At 36.2% G+C, this 20,926-nt stretch overlaps 1 protein-coding gene across 21 annotated transcripts in view; it reads right to left on the bottom strand.

Annotated features, from left to right (window-relative positions):
* PPFIA2 (PTPRF interacting protein alpha 2) overlaps positions 1–20,926 on the bottom strand; it is a 654,901-nt gene that overhangs the window by 362,099 nt on the left and 271,876 nt on the right. For 3 of the 21 annotated variants that reach the window (XM_056798574.1, XM_056798572.1, XM_056798567.1), the window contains exon 1: positions 12,810–13,657. The exons of 11 other annotated variants lie outside the window; for them this stretch is intronic. In XM_056798574.1, coding sequence (XP_056654552.1) covers positions 12,810–12,971 — 162 coding nt within the window. In that variant the 5' untranslated portion in view covers positions 12,972–13,657. Of the gene's footprint in view, positions 1–12,809; positions 13,659–20,926 lie in introns of those variants that run through there. 7 more of the 21 variants (XM_056798573.1, XM_056798571.1, XM_056798570.1 and 4 more) reach the window with 5 other exon arrangements.

Below are 20,926 nucleotides of genomic sequence, written 5' to 3' on the forward strand. Positions count from 1 at the left end.
AGAGAGATTCTGGCAGAGCTGCTCCCCTTCCCCTTTCCACCATATCTGATGACATTTTTTTTTTCACTTCACTGATCCCCTCTGTCCAGCAGCCCAATGGGAGCACACAAAAGGTAAGGTGGGAAATTCACAGGTGGCAGAGCTGGAGGGGAGGGAAGAGCTGGGTCTACTCCCTTGCCCCTCTCTAGACTCGCTGAGGACATTCCTCACTTCACCAACCCCTTCTCCCAGCAGCCCATGGAATCACTTCCATCCTCCCCTGTTTGTAGGGGCTGTGGGGCAGGATGCACCTGACACTCAGTGGGGGGAGAGGTACCGCACACAGTCTCTGGGAGTTGGGGTGGGGGTAAGGCCTGGCACTTGACCTCTAAAAGGTTCACCATCACTGTGATAAAGGTTGCACAAATACTAGCATATAATATGTATTACAATGTTCATCATGTTGTGAAACAAGACATATATTGCTTATGCTAAAGAAAAATTCATGGAGGAAATAAAGTGAATTGTGGTATATTTCAATCTACATTCAGACTCCATCTGTTTCTTCTATGGCAATGGATGTCCTTTTTTATGATGAGTCCCAGGGTGTTGTCCTGGATTTTTGTCTTATTGATAACAGTTAAGCAATTAACAGTTGATCATCATACACTATTGTTGTTAAAATATTCTCCTGTTAAATTAAACAGTTTTTGTACAAACAAAACCAATGCACGCAAAATTGAAGAAGGGAAGCAACCAACTGGGAAACAATTTGCATAACAAAAACATTGGACAAAGGTCTAATTACTCAAATTTATAAAGAGCTAAACCAATTGTACAAAAAATCAAGCCATTCTCCAATTGATAATTGGGCAAGGGACAAGAATAGGCAATTTTCAGTTAAAGAAATCAAAGCAATTAATAAGCACATGAAAAATGTTCTAAATGTCTTATAATCTGGGAGATGCAAATCAAAACAACTCTGAGGTATCACCTCACACCTAGCAGATTGGCTAACATAACAGCTATGGAAAGTAGTGAATGCTGGAGGGGATGTGGCAAAGTGGGGACACTAATTCATTGCTGGTGGAGTTGTGAACTGATCCAACCATTCTGGAGGGCAATTTGGAACTATGCCCAAAGGGCGCTAAAAGACTGTCTGCCCTTTGATCCAGCCATAGCACTGCTGGGTCTGTACCCCAAAGAGATCATAAGGAAAAAGACTTGTACAAGAATATTCATAGCTGCACTCTTTGTGGTGGCAAAAAAGTGGAAAATGAGGGGATGCCCTTCAATTGGAGAATGGCTGAACAAATTGTGGTATATGTTGGTGATGGAATACTATTTTGCTCAAAGGAATAATGAACTGGAGGAATTCCATGGAGACTGGAACGACCTGCAAGAACTGATGCAGAGCGAAAGGATCAGAACCAGGAGAACACAGAGACCGAATACAAAAAGAGAGACTGTGGTACAATTGAATGTAATGGACTTCTCCATTAGTGGCAATGCAATGATCCAAACAACCTGGAGGGATCTATGAGAAAGAACATGATCCACATTCAGAGGAAAAGCTGTGGGAGAAGAAACACAGAAGAAAAACAACTGCTTGAATACATGCATCGAGGGGATATGGTTGGGGATGTAGACTCTAAATGAACATCCTAATGCAAACACTAACAACATGGAAATAAGTTTTGATCAAGGATACATGTAATACCCAGTGAAATTGCACATCAGCTATGGAAAGGATGGGATGAGGGGAGGGGAAATAATATCATTCTTGTAACCAAGTAATAATGTTCTAAATTGACTAAATAAATTAATCAAAATTTAAAAAAAATGTTCTCCTTGTTCTGCTCACTTCACTTTGCATCACTTCACATAAGTCTTTCCAATTTTTTTTGATGATTACCTTGTTTGTTATTTCTTATGGGGGGTAAGGATTAGTTTTTTTTTAATATCAACTGAAATAACCATTCTCAGTTCAAGTTCATTGAATGAACAACTGAAATCCTTTTAATACTAAAATGCATTTGAAACCAAGGAAATATAATGCACCACATATTCCCCCAAACACTTTGAAGAGTATAAATTTGAGAAATTTAAGCATGAGTTTCAATACCAAATATTTCCATATTAATAAAATTTCATACCATAGGCTTAATTTGCCCCCTAAAGCATTAAAATGTTGGAGAAATAACCATCTCAGGGATAGCATGAGATTTCATTTTTCAAGGCAACTCCCTATAAAGAAACTCTCTTTACTAATAAGAGACATACAACCTTTTCCCCCCACCTTATTATGTTGCCTGGATCCCTTAGGGGTTTATTAATGGCTTAATGGCAATCCTAAAGACAGTACATGTCAAAAGTAGGACATGTACCTAGATCTTCCCTACTCAAAGGCCAGATCTTTATCGACTAAACCAAACTATATCCCTACATAATAAATAACACTTAAAACATTTTGTAACTTTAACCTTATCATCAAGGATTTCAATTTTTCCCATTAGAAGTATGTAACAAAAAATAAATAAAAAGTGTAACTTGTTTTATCATGTGTGTAACTTCCAAGATCAATAAACCCCAAGAATCCTAATGGATGTTATTTGAATAGATAAATAAAAATGGAAGAAAGCAATGAACAACAGCATACTCCAGATAATGAATATACCACCACAGGGGGACAACTATGAGGACCAGTTTAGATGTAAGTCACTTTTCTTTTGATTTTATCTGGTTAAAAGAGTGGCTACAAATATAGGCTGTTCCTTTGTTCACTTTCTACCCTCTGGGTTCCACCAACATCAGTCATACTTTTGCTAAATATATTTTGGTTACAGGGACTCTGACATTATCCATTTCCTTGTAAGGTTGCCCAGATTTTTTTTTTCTACTGGACTTTTGCCCAACTCTGTTTTATGATGTCCTTTAAAATTCCAACTCAGGCAGCATCATGGTGCTCTCTGTGACATTGTTAACATACTGCCTGTCTTTAAGGTGCTGTCTTGCTTTCTAACAGATCTGTTGAAAGCAATATTTATTGCTGTTTGCTAACAGAAATACAAACTTCTTTTAAAAACCCACTTGATGTACTGAATGCTCAACATATAAAATACACGGTTCCTCTCAAAATCTGCTTATATTTTGTATTCACTCTTGAAATTTACTAGTTCCCCAAACTGGTGATTTTCACTTTGTGCATTCAGCACTTTAAGTCTGACAAAAGAATAATTAAGACACAAATAATCATCTTCAAAATGCATTTATCAAATTAAAGAAAATATCACAGGAGGGACTGGAATTTAGGGTTAGTCAACATTTTTAAGCTGAGTTCCTTTGTAACAAGGAAACATAATAGCAGTAATTACTAGGATTTAAAATTTCTATTAAAATATTAGTAGTAAATGCCCATTGAGGTATACTTGTGGATTTAAATAAAAATAATTTAAAGTTAAAAAGTGGATTATGGTGACCTTGAGAAATTTCAAATGAAAAAACAACTTCATTATTGGTCATTTCTTGACTTTGGGCAGGTCTATATCCCAGTTTCTTCATCTGTAAAATGAGGGAACTATACTAGATGAGTGCTAAATATCCTTTCAAATTCTAGATCTATGTCCTTATCCCCTAGAAACAAGTGAAGCATTATCTTACTATGAAACAGGATGTGCATTAAACCAGGAACATTTTATCAAACACTATACTACCAAAAAGGGGCTCATAAAGCAACAAAATGGACATTTCTGAAATAGGAGCATGAAAGACATAGATATATCACACATATGTATACATATATATGTGTATATGTTTATACATATGCAAATAATTCAGGACATCACCCTCATGATGACATTGGTCTACTTCAAAAAAGAAGTGTCAACAAAACAACAAAATACATTTATTTGTGTTCATGTATGTCCACAAAACACATACATACACACAGTATTACCTACTATGTGAACTATGCCAAGTGCTTTACAAATACAATCTCTTTTGATCCTCAGAACAACCCTGTCAAATAGATGCTGTTATTTTCCCCATTTTACAGTTAAACAAACAGAAGTTAAGAGACTTGACCAGAGTCACACAGAGAGTATCTGCAGCCATATTTGAACTCAGATCTTCCTGACACTAGGCACAGTACTCTCTTCACTGTCCCATATAACTATACCAATAGGTTAAATCTTACAAGGATGTAATAGGCAAAATAGGATTTGTATAAAATTGTGTCATCTTATAAAGAAAGAATAGTGAGTCTTTCAGTAATATCATATACTTATCTGAGTATACATCTCTGTGTTCTTAAAAAAAGTTACATTATACAGAAGCAGGAGAACAATGTATTCATTAACAGTAATATTGTACAGCCACCAACTGCGAATGACTTTGCCATTCTGAGCAATGCAATGATCCAAGATGATTTTCTCTGTTTTTTTGGTCTGATTTCTTTTGCAACGTGGCTAATATGGAAATGTGTTCTATATAATTACACATGTATAATTTCTAACAAATTGCTTGTCTTTTCAATGGGGGTGTAGGAAAGCAAGAAAGAGAACTTAGAACTCCATTTTTTTAAATAAATGTTTAAATTGTTTTTATGTGAAATTGGAAAAAATAAAATTATTAAAATATACATTGTAAAATTACATGTAGGATGGATTCATTTTGTTATTGTTGCTTTGAGAGCTGGTCTTGCTATCTCTCCTAGGCTGGAAGTCTAAGAGCTACATACGTGCCCATCTCCCAATGCTGAAAGGCTCAGAAGCTTTAAATAATTCTGTTTCTCACCTGAGTTGGTTCAACCCTCCTTAGACAGGCTGGTGCACCGTCCCTGATTCCAGAAACTCTATACTGATGACATAATCCAGCTCTCCAATCATTTCTGGTTCTATAGTAATTTAAAACTGAGCTCAATCAATTCAGTGGCTTCAGCCTTCTCTGTAACAGAGATTTTCTCCATGTCACCCATAATGATTTCAACAGCATGGTGAATTGTAGGGAATTTTGTTCAGCACATCTGAATCACAACGGTCTGTACAAATAGACAAGCCAGAAAGAGTTTCTTGAAACACATAGAGATTAAGTGGCTCACTCTGGGTCACAGAAGTAATAGTTGTCAAAGTCAGGGTTTGGACGACCAAGCTAAACCCCATATGCCACATTTGCATGGATATGAGTTTCAAAGTCTTCCACGTGCCTTTGTGTTTATATACAGGTGTATGCATAAAAAGTTATATGTGTGTATATGTATGTTCAGTCATTTTGCAGTTGTCTGACTCTTTGTGACCTCATTAGGGATTTTCTTGGCAAAGATACAGGAGTGGCTTGCCATTTCCTTCAATTGACAATTTTACAAATGAGGAACCTGAGACAAACAGGATTAATTGACTTGTTCAGGGTCACAGAATTAATATAATAAAATATCAAAACATATAAGGTGAAGTTAGCTAATTGCAATCTAGAGTCTTAGTTTCAAATGTAGCAATAAACAAGGATTGCTGACCTTGGCAAAAATCTGTTCAAAACCCAATGACAATTCCTGTCCACTCAGACCCTGAAAGAAAGAAAAACCCATGCTTTTATCTCTCAAAACAACAAAGCTATTACCATTGTTGACGCTATTCAGTTCAGGGAATTTCAACAACCCTTTTTGACAAGTCACTGATCTAGGTTTGGGGGATTCCAGGATCTTAACACCAAGGTGACTGGCTCTTTGGAATAACTATTTACCTTTTCCAGACAGTCACTTTTATTGCCATAAGGGCTCCCATCTACTTTTGCAATATCCAACTTACAACTGGGTTATATACTCCAAAAACATTCACGAGTGAGTTTATTGTTTAGAATGTGGACTAGGTCCTGTGGCATTTAGGATACCAGGTTACTATATATTAAAACACGATTTTATCATCATATAATTGCTGGGGCAGTGGGTACACCACATCTTGAGCTTCAAGAACAAAAGGCTGAGAAGATGCAGTCAAGATGAATAGGAAGAGAGCCAAGACAAATTAAATATCACCAAAGTCCAAGGACAAGAGATCATTCAAAAGTAGAGGCTAGGAAATCAATGAATAGATATCTACCATGTACCTAGCCACTGTGGATACAAAGACAAAAATGAAAGCAAGGATTAACTTCAATGAGTTTACATTTTACCTTAAGCAATTAAGTACAGAAGATAATAATGTGTAGATAGATACACACATGCATATATACACACAAATAAACATGCCCATATCTAATCTATATATAAAGAGATGAGAGAGAGGGAGGGAGAAAAGGGAGAGGGAGAGAGAGAGACAGAGAGAGAAAGAGAAAGAGAGACATCAAGGAATTTGGAGGAGGTCATCAGCTTCATTAATGGTTACCTAGGATTTGACAATCTAGCCTAGAGGATATAATTGAATACCAATTTATTGTTTATATGTGATGTACATTCTGAGCTGGGAAGCCAAGAACATCCAAATGCCGTGGGGAAATGTTCTTCTTGTCCAGCAGTAGTCATCCCTTATTGTAGAATTCCCTCATTCCTCATTAATTACCATTGAATGCACTTTAATGGGGAATTGCATCTATCTGGGAGAGAACTTCCTTTATCAGATTTCCTTCCCTCAGGTATAATTCCAGGGATTAAGTTGTTTCATTTTGTTGTCTGTGGTTTGGTTGCTGAAGGTATTTCCTTTCCCTCTGTTAAGCAATTACAGCAATAAAAATTAAGTGAAATGCTTCTACTAAATGAAAACAAGATAAGTATTGACAAAGGAGAATGAACCTAAAGTTAGAAGATTAGGTTCAAATCCAACTTCTGCCATTTGTGATCCCTTAACTTCTCTGAACATGGATTTCCTCATTTGTCAAATAGTAAAATTGGTTTAGACTAGGATTAATATCATTTTGTTGTTGTTATCATGGATTCTATGATGCTCTGGTGAATCTATGAACCACTACTTAATGATGTTTTAAATGTATAAAATATAGGACTGCAAAGAAAATAAATTATCTTGAAATGTATTCATTTATATATCAATGTGTGTGTATAGATGTGCATGTGTAAAATTTTTTAAAGTTAAATATGTATATAAGTGACATTTAAGTGTTAGCTATTATCATTATTCTTATCATTAACCTATGCGGATACTTGGGCAGTGAGTTGCACAGTGGATAAAGCACAGATTCTGACATTGGGAAGACCCAAGTTCAAATCTGCCTCAGACTTAGCTAGCTATATAACATTTATCAAATCACTTCATCTTTTGGCCTCAGTTTCCTCATCTGAATAATGATCTGGAGAATGAAATGGCAAATCACTCCAGTATCTTTGCGAATAAAAGCCTCACATGGGGTCTCAAAGAATCAGATATGGTTGAAATGACTGAGCAACAACTTGAGGATATTCCCTTCAGAACACAACCCTGTCACGCTTTCTCAAGCCATCAGAATCATTGTCATATGTCCATCAACCCTCCATATTTAACAGTATATATTAGACACAATTAGGCAATGTAGTCTGCTGAATTAGAGGGATGGCCCCAAGTCACAAAGACTTGGGTTCAGCAACTAACTTTGAATATTCTGGCTATATGAAGCTGGTAACTTTTGAATCTCTCAGTGGCTCCAAGAAAGTCCCCAAGACTACTAGCTGCATAGAATTTTCTTACTTTCATTTAGACTAGAAACAAATTGCTAACAGAGGAAAATGGATTGCCCTCCATAGCGTTTACTTCTCTAAAGAATGCAGTCAGTGCCAAAATAGGCGTACCTCTCTTTCTACTAAAGGTCTTTCCTGTAAAACATATTTCTTTTTTTTAATTTCATTGAATTGATTAATTAAGAAAATTTTTCAATGGTTACATGATTTATATTCTTTCCTTCCCCTCCTCCCACCCCCCTCCTGTAGCCAAGGAGCAGTTCCACTGGGTTTTTACATGTGTCATTGATCAAGACCTATTTCCATATTATTAATATTTGCACTAGAGTGATCGGTTAGAGTCTACATCCCCAATTATGTTCCCATCGACCCATGTTATGAAGCAGTTGTTTTTCTTCTGTGTTTCTGCTCCCACAGTTCTTACACTGATTGTGGATAGTGTTCTTTCTCATAAGTCCCTCAGAATTGTCCTGGATCATTGCATTGCTGCTAGTAGAGAAGTCCATTAAATTGGATTGTGCCACAATGTATCAGTCTCTGTGTACAATGTTTTCCTGGTTCTGCTCCTCTCACTCTGCATCACTTCCTGGAGGTCATTCCAGTCTCCGTGGAATTCCTCCACTTTATTATTCCTTTGAGCACAATAGTATTCTGTCACCAACATATACCACACTTTGTTCAGTCATTCCCCAATTGAAGGGCATCCCCTCATCTCCAAATTTTTTGCCACCACAAAGAACATGGCTATAAATATTCTTGTACAAGTCTTTTTCCTTATGATCTCTTTCGGGTACAAACCCAGCAGTGCTGTGACTGGATTAAAGGGTAGACAGTCTTCTAGCACCTTTTGGGCACAGTTCCAGATTGCCATCCAGAATCAGACCATGTTTCTTGTAAAAATGATCATAATACAAAAAAAAAAAAAGTCAATTGTAAACTGAGTAAGCAGGATTACCCTAGCTATGAGTTCCCCGCCTTGACTCTTTGGCTATATATAGGCTAACAACCAAAAGAGAATATTCTACACCAATCAAGATTTGTGATCTATGTTAGGGAAAGGGAAGGATTTTTATAAAGGCTTATAAGGACCATTAGGCCTTACAAAGGAAAACTCGATAAATCATGATAAAATCTGGAATTTGCTTCCATAGGAACTGATCTGCCACAAAATTCAGAGCTCTTGCTTCCTAAATTATTCACATTATATGTTCTGAATGGTCCAGAGATTAGGCATAAAGTCTTAATGCTGAGCAAACAAATTTCCTCTATTCCTCTTCCTGTGGATTTTGACACAAGTAGCATGTCATTACAGTGTTTACAGGATGCCATAAATGTGACTGGATTGGTGGGTAGAGATTGTCCAATTGTCTAGTGAAAATAGGGAATTACCAAGCAATGGACAACCCCTCAAGCCCCACTGGCATCCTCTCCTTGTCAAAAGAGTATAAGGAAGGCTACAGGAATGCTGAGGTGAATTTGTTATATTGGGATTACAGAAGGAAAAGAACCTAAATTACATGGGATGGTAATAAATGAATGAGCTGAGTTTTATATCATACGTGGAAGTATCCATATCAGTGAGGTATTGGGGATTTATGGAGTATTAGAGGATATGATTATATAGGAGAGAATATTATCATGGCCAGAAATCAAGTATATGTCATTTTTTTCTAAGAGTAGATTTTTAGTGTTTTAACCACTTGATTTATAAATTATATAGAAGTCCAAACTATGAAAATAAGAGTCTTTCGTGCATGGTAAGAACATTAATTTAATGTATGGTTCTTTTGGAGTATGAAAATTCTTAAGTAACTGAAATTGTCTTCTTAGTGGTATCACTTAGATCTCAACTGAAAATGTATTTTTTTCAGTATTCTGTCCTAGTATTGGGAATTTATTGATTTAGTCAGATATTGAGACTCAGAAATCCCAGTTAAATCACAAATATCTCTGGGAATGGTAACACTTATTAACATACAAAAACAACTTTTTGCTATTAAGTTTATCTGATAATTAAACCCATTGCCATCATGGGAAACATGACAGAACCAATGAAATAAAATACATAAAATATATCTTCTGACCCTTCACTTTCCATTCAAAAAAATTAAGGCATATTTCTTTATTGTAATATTTGTCTCAATTTTCTCCAAATCTACTTTCTTTTCAGTTAGGAAAAATCTCCACAAATATGAATACACATAGAATATAATCTCAAAGATGTCTTCTTGTTCTAAATGGAGATATAAGCAGGGATGAACAATGGAGATTTGTCCTGGGGGCAGAGATATTGGAAGGTGCATTTCCTCCTCATCCAGAGACCAGTTGCCTCTCAGCTCTCAGTCTTCCATCATCCAGTGAAGTGGGATCCCAGATCTCCACTTCATTTCTGATTGCTACCCCTCTCTGAGTCCCATTGCTGTGATGCCCCTCTCTGGGAGCCTGCTTTCCCAGGCAACCTACTCAGGGGCACACAACAAACACCTAGATGGAGGGGCTGAGAACACACACACACACACACACACACACACACACACACAGAGCTGAATCATGAGTCACATTCTATTCTGATATGCCTCTTACCTTCTCAAAAAGTTTTTGTCCAGTATAAGACAATTCCAAGTTGCAGTTCTATTCTAAAATTCTCCATGGCATAAACTTCTCATTCTTACATTCATTTTAATAGTTTTGATCAATAAAAAATCTAGGTATGAAAGCCCAAGAACATTTTCCCCCTTAAACCCATGATTAGCAATTCAGAGCTCATCAGAATTAGGATCTTAGGAAACCCTGAGGAGACTATAAGCTAAGATATCTTCTTGCTATCATCAAATTATCAAGAAAGTAATAATTCCACGAGAAATCACAAACAAATAAAAAAACACAGATTCCAAATGAGGATTATAAGAAATTTTATAAGTATCAAACATTTCCCTTAAAATTTTTATGTTAAAATGTCTAATATAATTAAAAAATAGATATGGTTTTAGGAAATATCAATTCCTCAACAGTTTCACTTTAAACTTTTCTGTTCTTTAAGAAATGATCTAAATATTCTTTAAAGAAAGTGCAATTTCATCTAACTAATGGAAAGATATTCTGAGCATTCAATCACAGAGAACTGAAGCACAGTATTATTTTTACTTGCCTACCTTGGCTGATTGCAAAAGATAACTTCTGTGTTAGATTTGAAAAGGAAAAAAAATAAGACCAAAGTTTCCCCCCAAATTCTTGATGAAGAATTCCTCTAAGGTTTTTAGCTCAACCCTCTGAACTGAGAAATATCCCTTTAAATCCAGCAAAATACTGTTCCAACAGAACCTTTGAGAATAAATATAGTTACTTGGTCTATGCCACTATACCAGTATCCTCTTTCTTATTACAGCACCACAATAAAAGAAAATTTCTTGTGGCAAATGCACCACAGAGAATAAAGAAAAAAAGGAAGAAAATGATAGTTCTTTGTTTTTGTCAGAATCAAAGCAGTGGACTTATCCAAGCAGGTTCTGTTCAAGGAGCAGCTCCCCCACACTCCCACCTAGGCACACCCCCCCCCCCAATGTAGAAAGCCGATGAGGCTAGTCTCTATTTCCAAACACAGCTTCCTTTCTTGGATCAAACACCAATTCATATGCAAACAGAACAGAGCAAAAGGACAAACAGATTCTTGCCCATTTGAGTCCTATCTATGAAATCCTTGATATTTGGAATGAATTTGCTCTGGGGAATAAGGAAAAAAACCAACAATTTAGGAGTCCAGTTATATTCAATATGATGCCCCTCCCTACCCCCCAAATGCTGACAAGTCACAGTGACAAGGCTGTGTGATGACTAAGCACCCAGAAACTTAAACTTGAGATGAAGGTAGAATAGCTAATGCTGAAGAAAGTGGCGGAGATCTCAAATACAGGATATTGCAAGCAGTGCTCACATCTCAGAGCATGGAGCAGGAAGAGATCCTTCTGAGGACAGGGAGCCCCAGGGCACCTGCCTTTCTGAATCACTGCCATGCTCTGCCCATGGCCACAGGGACTGGAGAGAAGATACATACACTCCAACAGCACAGGCTTCTACCATCAGCAGACATCAGTGTAAAGCCAGCAAGCAGAGCAGGATTAAAAATAGTAGGACCAAAAGGGAAAGTGGGGATATAGCCATGGGGGTGGAGGGGCAAAGAATAATTATATCCAGGGCTCACAGTTTTGTCAAGCTCAGTGGGAATAAGAAGGGAGACATGTGCTTTTCTAGTCTTTATTTCACAATTTGAGCGCTGGGACTAACAAGTTATACTGTCTAGACTTACAGATTTCCCTTCTTCTTGACAACTACTAAACTAAACTAAGTGGAGGAAGGATGCCTCTCATTAACCCCACCATGTGCTAAGGAGAGGGGGGAGGGAAGGAAGCCTTTCTAAAGTAATGTTCTAAAACCCCAATTCTGAAGAAGCAAGAGGGGGAGGTCCATTCAGTTTGGAGACAGGTTTCCCTTTTAAGCAGAGGGCTGACTTGTAAATGCAAATACTTTTGATATACAGACAGTGGGTGACAGCTTTGAATTTCAGACTCACCTAAATCACTTTGACCCTTGGGTAACAAAGCCTTTGGCTTAAGGAGCATCTATCTTGCTGGGGGTAAGTGGGGGGGTGGGTGGGGGGAAGGAAATCTTCCTAAACACAGTATTACAATCCACTCTGTTAGCCACTGATAGTAATTAATGGAAAGCACCAGGGAAAGTAGTAAGGTCAGGGCATTCTCCAAGTCTACTGAACAGTTTATAAAGTTTCAAAATAGGCTGTTTTTATCCTACTTGCTTTGCAATTTGTAAGAAAGTGCCTATCAAATACTCCTCCTCGGGATCTACAGTATGTCAGTGGTTGACATTACAAAACAAATCACTTCTAATAAGCCTCTGAGCAAAATAATCTGGCAGATAAAAAAATGCAATCCTGCTTTGATTCAGTTAAAGTGCTTGTCTTTTCAATATTCATTCAATGAGACACCGAAGGCTATTATGTTGAATCCAGTGAACTGTCTTGATCATAATCAATTTCAAACCCCTTTTTCTGCAACTTCACACTAAGCAGTTTCCCATCCCTTCCTGCTTCCCTTTCTTGTTTTTGTTTTTTAACTTCATTTCAACTTCCTAAGGACTGAAACTAATAAAGCACACTTACTTGAAAAGTATAAAACCGGGTCCCGTTAGGAGGATGCACTTTAGGGGAGCCAGGAACGGTGTTCATATCCGAGAAAATCATTTCGGATCGTACAGACAGTACAATCCACAAGGAGCTCCAGATGCAGAGCACAGCACTGAGCATACAGACAAATCCTCTCATGCATTTAGGGACGCTACAGTGTAAAATGAAATCTGCCCCATCCTTCCAGATACTCGTGGTGAGAGCATTTTGAATCCCTCACTCCTACGTTTCAGAGCTCATCTGGAAGGTCACCAGGCAGTGATCCTTAGTTCAACTAGTTCTTGGGAACATGCAAAAACATAAACAAATAACAAATCCACCCCACATACACACAGACATAAAATGAGGAGCACTGAGGGAAAGAAAGCTTGAAGCAAGGATAAATGGAGCTTTTCAGAATCTGGCAATGCTTTGGACCTGCCCATCTGTTCTCAGTGATAATCACCTCCCTCCACCACAGTCTAGCAGAGTGATTATGCTAAACATCCTGGTTAACCAATAACATACAGTTTCAGTTCAGGCAGGCATGCATAGTGTAATACCGAGGACCTCTTCTGACTAGCCTGAAGCATACTTTCTACTATATTTAAAGCAGTGAATAACAACAAAAAGGAGTTGTATCCATTCTATTCCTGGAAATGCCTTGTTCTTTCTTCCATTGTTTCCTCTTCCTTAATGACAAGATCTTTGTATTATTTTCCCCCATAAAGCTTTAAAAAACAGATGCCTTTTCAGTCTATTTCTAACACAAATTAAATCAAAATAGGTTGAAATCAGTCACATATAGCAATTAAGTAACCTTATAAAATATTTAAGATGCTTTTCAATATAATATTCATACACACACAAAGTGAGTTTTGTCTTTCTCACTTCAAAGCATCACAAACTTTTTAAAGCTAAGATTGTATTTTATTCTCTCCCTTCACCATCTAATCATTCCCTTGTCTCTTCTTGCTTGTTTGACCCTGGACAAGTCATTTCCATTCTTTGGATCTCAAAAGTCTGACCTACTTGACCTGGGGGTTGTGAAGATTAAAATCAACTCTCCCCTGATTTTAACAATTAAAATAATTAACTCTCCCCTGATTGTTCAATTAATGAGTGTAATCCCAGGATAATGCCCTCAATTGCCTCCTTTGAGAGAGGGTACTGAGAAATGGAAGGAGGTGGGCTAGATTTAGTTTTAATCTGCACCAAGTTGAATTAGATATCTTCTATGATTCTGCCCAGTTTTAATCTATGATACTAAGAATGATCACTAATTTTATTTGCCTTTACTTTAAACGTGTGTGTGTGTGCACTCATGCGTGTGTTTGTTGTACCCCCTTGTTAGGCTGGTAAAATGAAGCCTATAGTCATCTCAGAATAAGATTTTTTTTAAGTGCCAATTTATTTAAGTAAACCAAAACATCTGGAATTACAAGACAAATCAGTGGTACTATAATGCAGTTATAAAATATTTTTTTTAAGTTCAAGGAATCCAAGTTAAGTAACCTGAGACTGAGATTTAGAAGTATAGCAATAACAAATGAATATTTCCCTTCAGAAATCAAACTTCATGTATATATATATACAAGTTTAAAACTTTGTACCTTGAAGGATCCATGATGTCTTTGATGTGAGTAGTCTCTCCATCAACACAGGTAACAACCCCACCTCTCCTCATCCTTTCCAAGTCTTATTCAGGTTTTCCCATAAATCTTCCACAAACCCAAGACAAAAACCCCTGTAACTTGTTTGAGGGGATTTCTTAGACATTAGTATCTTGAGTAAGAAAGCTTTCTTAAAATTCCAAAATGCCTCTTTCATACAAGTGTCCTGCACAACAAGCAAATGTTCCCGACACTCAAGTTAACCCACAGTGCATTCAGCCTGTAGAAAAACATTACAGATCTTATTCAAATTACTTGGCACATTTTAATGGCAAAAATAAATGCTCCATTTACACATTTTCCAAGGTGGTAACTAAGAGAAGACAAGTTTGGGAGGGAGACAATGATTTCTGCATGAGTTTATCCAATCTAGATAATCAAGGAACTTGAAATAGTAGCAACTACGGTTTTTGAATCCATCATATATCAAATAATGCTATCAAAAGGTCTTTAAAAATGTTCTCATTTCTTAGATTCCCCACTAGAGCTTCCTCTCATATATTTCATTTAGCTAACTGGGAAATGGGCAGGGTACTATATGCTTAGGGAAAATATAATAAGCCTGAATTTTCTAAAATTATGTTTTTTCTAAATAAAATGTCACACATTCATAAGAATGTCTCTGTTCTTCTACAGTGAACAAATAACTATTTGCTCTTTGATAATAATGTCACCAGTTGATAAACATATCTCCTGAATGATCTCCTTTCTCTTTCACCCCTTTTCAGATTGTATTGTCTTATTTGTGTAAATATTAAATCAAAACCAAAGATCCAAGGAACATTCAGATACTATGGCATTTTAGTCTTTGTAATGAGTAGTCACTCCAAGGATTTGAGGTTTTATGGGGTATCCAGGTGATGCGATACTTCAGTTCATTTTCCTGTATTTAAATCTTGCCTTACACATTTACTGGTTGTGTGGCACTAGGCAGGTAACTTTATTCTATTTGCCTCAGTTTCCTCAACAGTAAAATTATTTAGAAAAGGAAATGGCAAACCACTCCAGTCTCTTTGGAAAGAAAACCAGGAACAAGGTAAAAAAAAAAAAGAATTGGACATGATTGAAATGACTGAACAACAATGAGGATGTGGTAACTACCATCACAAAAACAGCATCTATTATCCACTTGGTAAGTCTCATGGCTCCACAAGGAGTTTCAGGACATAGGGAAATCAACGTATTTGACAACTGTCACATAACTAGTCTTTAAAAGGTGAGAAGGTACACAATAGGAAAGAGGGCCAGATATTGCCACCTATCCTCATTATCATAATGACCCCTCTGAAAAAGGAATTAATTAAATTTAATTATTCTTATTGTCTAGGACACCAAAAACCCAAACAAGGCAACAATCCAGTAAATGTTAGAGCAAGATTTTGAATACATGACTTCATGCCCAACTTCCAAGGATAGTATGTCATACTGCCTCTACCTTTCTGATACCAAGTCATTACTATTATTTGAATTTTAAAGTTAACAATCCATGATCATTGCTGTAACTGTAAAATGTACTTATATTTCATGGTCTGCTCAAGCCATCATTTTTCCACTCACTCTTTTTAATAGTGAACTCAGATTCAGCCAAATGTAATGTCACCCAAAACATGTATCTGGTTGTCCTGTTGGCCAAAAAGATTAATGATAATGAAACATATCTACACTGCTTACACAATTCTGACCTTGCTCATTTCAGAGTCTTCTTGGCCACTTTTTGTCATCGTATGCTAAGAACACATGCCAAGTTTTCATAAATCTAAGGATCCAAAACTTTCAAAATGGAAAACATTCTAGTCCATATTTTCTTGGGGTTTATGAAAAGGTGACACTCATTTGTCCACTGTTAGTTAATCATGGTGGCCCAGGTAAGCTTCTTGGTTGAGTAGGCATGTGCAAAATTATTAAGCAGGAAAATTAATTTAGGGAGGGAGGGATCTTTATCACAGAATAAAGAGCTCATAGAGTGCCAGAACTAAAGACAAGTATGGCAATGAGGAATTCTTTAGTAACTACTTGACAGGATTGTTGTGAGTCCAGGATGACATAGAATGTATATTAAGTACTTTGTAATCTCTGTCAGTGGGATGCATGTGTGGTGAGGGGGCGTGGGTGTGGGGTGTTAGCAAGGCATGGTGCAGAGAAATCTGTCCTTGGAATAGGAACTGGTTTCAAGCTCTACCTCTGACTCACATTGGTTGTATAAGCCTGTACAAGTCTCTTAGCTTAACTGTCCAGGTGACTCTCTAAAATCATAAATTTCAAAGCTATTGGCTGTCACTAATAAAATGAATTGTTTCACTGTGAGTTCTTTATAGAGGAAATCAAAGGTCCAGTCATGGATAGCCATTTTTTGTGACTAGAATCTGTCCTTTACTCTGAATGAACAAAACAGTCTAAATAATTCTTTAAAACCACATTTTGCTTCTCTGATTTTTATAATTTTTAATAAATCATAACATTTATTAAAAATTTGTATAAATCTACGTCTCAACAACAACAAAAAAAACAGCGAGCAAACTCCTTGATGGCAAAGATGATTTTCATTTTTGCCTTTGTATCTCCTAGAACTAAGCAGTGTCTGGTGCTGAGCAAAGATTTAATAAATGTTCCTTCAATTGGACTGAACTTCTTCCTAAAATGTATTATGGCAATGACAAGAGAAAAAACAAAACTTGCAAGTGTTCTATTAGTACTTGGCAAAGCAGTACTGTACATTCCATATTGGGGAATCCATCTCACTATGGCTAATTGTCAGTCTCCAAACTCTGTTAATCCCCAAAGCAAAGCCTTGCCACCTAGATTTTTATTTATACAGGGAAGAAACACATTTTACATCAAAATTCTCAAGCTTCTGGGCCAATGGAATTATCCTTGTGTGGTAAAATGAAAAATTGCTAAACTTTACATTCAGGAAACTATGGCTTCAAGCCTTGATTTGTCATTTGTTAGTCAAGTGACTATAAGTCACAATTACTTTAAACTTCATTTCCCACATTGCATTATTACATTATCCACTTCAGAAAACTACTGTCACTTGAAAGGCACCATGTAAATGTGAACTTATAGGATGAATGATAAAATAATGGTAGAAAACATACAAGGCAGAGGCCATATTTGTAACAGAAAAGAATAAGAGTAAGAATAAAAACAAAAATAATAAGAACAACCTCTTTTTATTTACTTATTTATTTAATTAATCAGAATATTTTTCCATGGTTACATGATTCATGAAGAAAAATATCTTTAAGATTTACAAATATAACATCTTATCTTCACAACATCCTGGGAAATAGGTGCTATCATTTTCCTCATTTCAGAAATGAGGCAGATAAAGGTGAAAGGACTTGTCCAAGGTCCCAAAGATAATAAGTGTCTGAGGCTGAATTTCCTAATGCCATATCAAGTATTCGTAACTACTAAACCATCTAAAATGATTCAGAAATGAACATTCTAGTACAAACAACATCATTGAAATAGGTTCTGATCAAGGACACAAGTAATATCCAATGAAATTGTGTGTTGGCTGTGGGAAGGTTGGGTGGAGGGGAGGGAGGGAAATAAAGTGAGTATTGTAACCAAAAAAATAAAATTAAATAAAAATTAAAAAATAATGAAGTAAAATGATTCAGAAGAGTGGTCCACTCCTTCGTAGTTTTCTTATACTAAAAGGCAAAAAAACTTCCTAAATATTTTGACTGGCGGTCAATAATTTCATGAAATTTTGATTATATCATCCAATGAGGCCCTACTTAAGTCAACCTGTTACTTCTTTGAACTCTGATTAATGTGGAAATTTCTTATGGCTGAAATATAGACCCAAATGATCTTTCACCTGAGATCTACAACATGGCTTCTAAAATTAACTTTTTTGATATTTTTGTAGCCACTGGCAATTTGAGAAGATGGAAAGCTAGCATTTCTCATCTAAATCCTAATTCCACCTCTTAACCCACAATAAATGAGAATAAAATTTGAAATTTTCTTTGATTTGACACAAAAGAGAAAGATACCTGAAACAGTGTTTTTCCTTTAAAAATTTATCCACAACACAGAAAGTCTTAGTGCTTACCCCACAATGACTACCTATTCCTTAGTAATCAAGTTCTAAAGGATATTATAGCCTGTTCATCAGTCCAAAGTACCATGGAACTAGAACTGGAAGATGCCAATAAGGAAAATTAGGTCCAGAGAAGTTTATTGATTTTGCCAGAGTCACACTGATGGAAAGTTTCAGAAGTGTTATTTGAACCCAGGTCCTTTACTCGAGTTTTTTTTTTTCTTCTGTACCAATTGTCAGAAATGAAAGAAGATTGTTTTCTCAAATAATAATGCTAATTACAGAAATTTTACAAGTGAGACATGCAAATAACTGCCTTGGAGACATATTCTTTCTCCCCCTCCATCTGAGAACCTTCCTCTGCCTCCCATTTTGTATTCTGCTAATTCTTCTCATCCTGGCTTCTCTTTCATAGATCCCTTTTTTCTTTCTTCACTTCTCCCTTAATAGACAGTAAAAGGGGTTCTGAAATGATTTGAATTCTATCTCCACTTACTGCATGGCTATAAGCAACTCAGTTAAACCATCTGAGCTCTCAAATATGAATTTGGAACACAGACATAATCTCTGTAGAATTTATATTTTTGTGATGATCAAACATACAAAGTGCTTCAATAAATCTTATAATATCATGTATGTTTTAGCTAACCATAAAAACAATAAATATATTGTTTAAATTCCAAACCTATGATTTCATCACTGAAGGGAACTTTTAGGTGTTAACACTGATGATGGTCATAAACAACTTCTTCCCTCACTTCCTCTCCTATCCTCAATACTCAAGCTTAAATCCCACCTTCTGGCAGGAGGTCTTTCCTTTAGTTCTGCCCACTACAAGTCACGTCTCCTTGATAATATCTTCCACTTTCTCCCTATATATCTTATACATACATGATTATCTACATGTTATCTCCTCCAATTGAATGTATGCTCCTGGAGGGGAAGGACTGTGTGCCTGTCTTTCATTGTATCCCTAGAATTTAATATAGGTACTAGCTCTTAGTAAATAACAAGTAAATTATTGTTGATTGACTGACTATAGTAGTATTAGAGGGTTGTTTGAAGCTTAAGTGAATTTATTTAACTTGTGCATGACTCACTATTTGAACCCAGGACTTCCTAAATCCTTAGCCACACTATTCAACCACTATGCTTCCTAGTCTTATAAACAGTCTTTTTGAAAAATGCATGCTTGAGGGCATAACTCTAAAAATCTCCTGATGAGCATGAGAATGGAAATTTCTAAGTAGTATAACTCCAAGTATCTTTTGCTCTAAGCTGTTTTCTATATTCTCATGCAGTTTTCAGTTTGTCCAAAATATCCCCTGCTAGCATGCAGAAAATGTATATAAGTTCAACACAACACAAGATTTTTTATAACAGCTTTGAAAAATCTCAAAGCAAGGGACATGCTTATTTTGACTTTTAAAAACAGTCTCTTTAGCCAGGCCTCTCATGACAAGATTGAAATGGGAACAACGTGTGACCAAAAAAAAGTGTGTTTTTCAATACTCACTTAATTCAATAAAAATCTGCGATTCAAATCTTAACTCAAAACATCTGTTATTCCATTACTTTGTATGCATATATGGCAACATGCTACATTGAAAAAAAATATTTTTAAAAGAATCTAGAATGTTTAAAAACAGAATTCCAATTTTATGTATGAACATATATGTCTGTGTACACACATGGAGATACATACAAGGACAGTTGGTGGTTCAGTGGATAGAGTAGTGAGCTTGAAGTTAGGAAGACTCGTCTTCCAGAGTTCAAATCTATTATTAGACACTTACTAGCTCTGCGACCCTGGGCAAGTCACTTAACTCTATATGTCTCAATCTTCTCATCTGTAAAATGAACTGGAGAAGAGAATGGCAAACCACTCCATTATCTTTGCAAAGAAAACCTCTATTAAGTTTATGAAGAATTGGACATGACTGAAAATGACTGAATAACTATAACAACAAAATAAAGTATATATGAATCCATACATAAATTACAGCTTTTATCTTAGAGTAGACAAATAACAGTATTTTATTCCTTATTCATTAACTAGGGTTAATGATAGCATATATGTGTGCACATTTTGTGTCTGCCTGTGTCTGGTATACATACATACACACACACACACATATATGCTATAAATTTAACCAAGACTTTCAAGAAAGGACAACTTTGCAAATCATTCATTTTTAAGAGAGGTAGGACTTGATTGTCAAGAATAATTGCCTCTACCACTAGCTGTGTCCTAATGGGTACCAGCTTAATCATGACAGCACTTCATTTCTCTAAGGTTCAATATCCTCATCTGTAAAATGGGGATAGTAATTGTAGTATCTAGCATAATTTTGTGACACTCAAATGAAGCAATATAAGTAAAG

Source organism: Monodelphis domestica, chromosome 5, assembly GCF_027887165.1.
Source record: "Monodelphis domestica isolate mMonDom1 chromosome 5, mMonDom1.pri, whole genome shotgun sequence".
NCBI lineage: Eukaryota > Metazoa > Chordata > Mammalia > Didelphimorphia > Didelphidae > Monodelphis > Monodelphis domestica.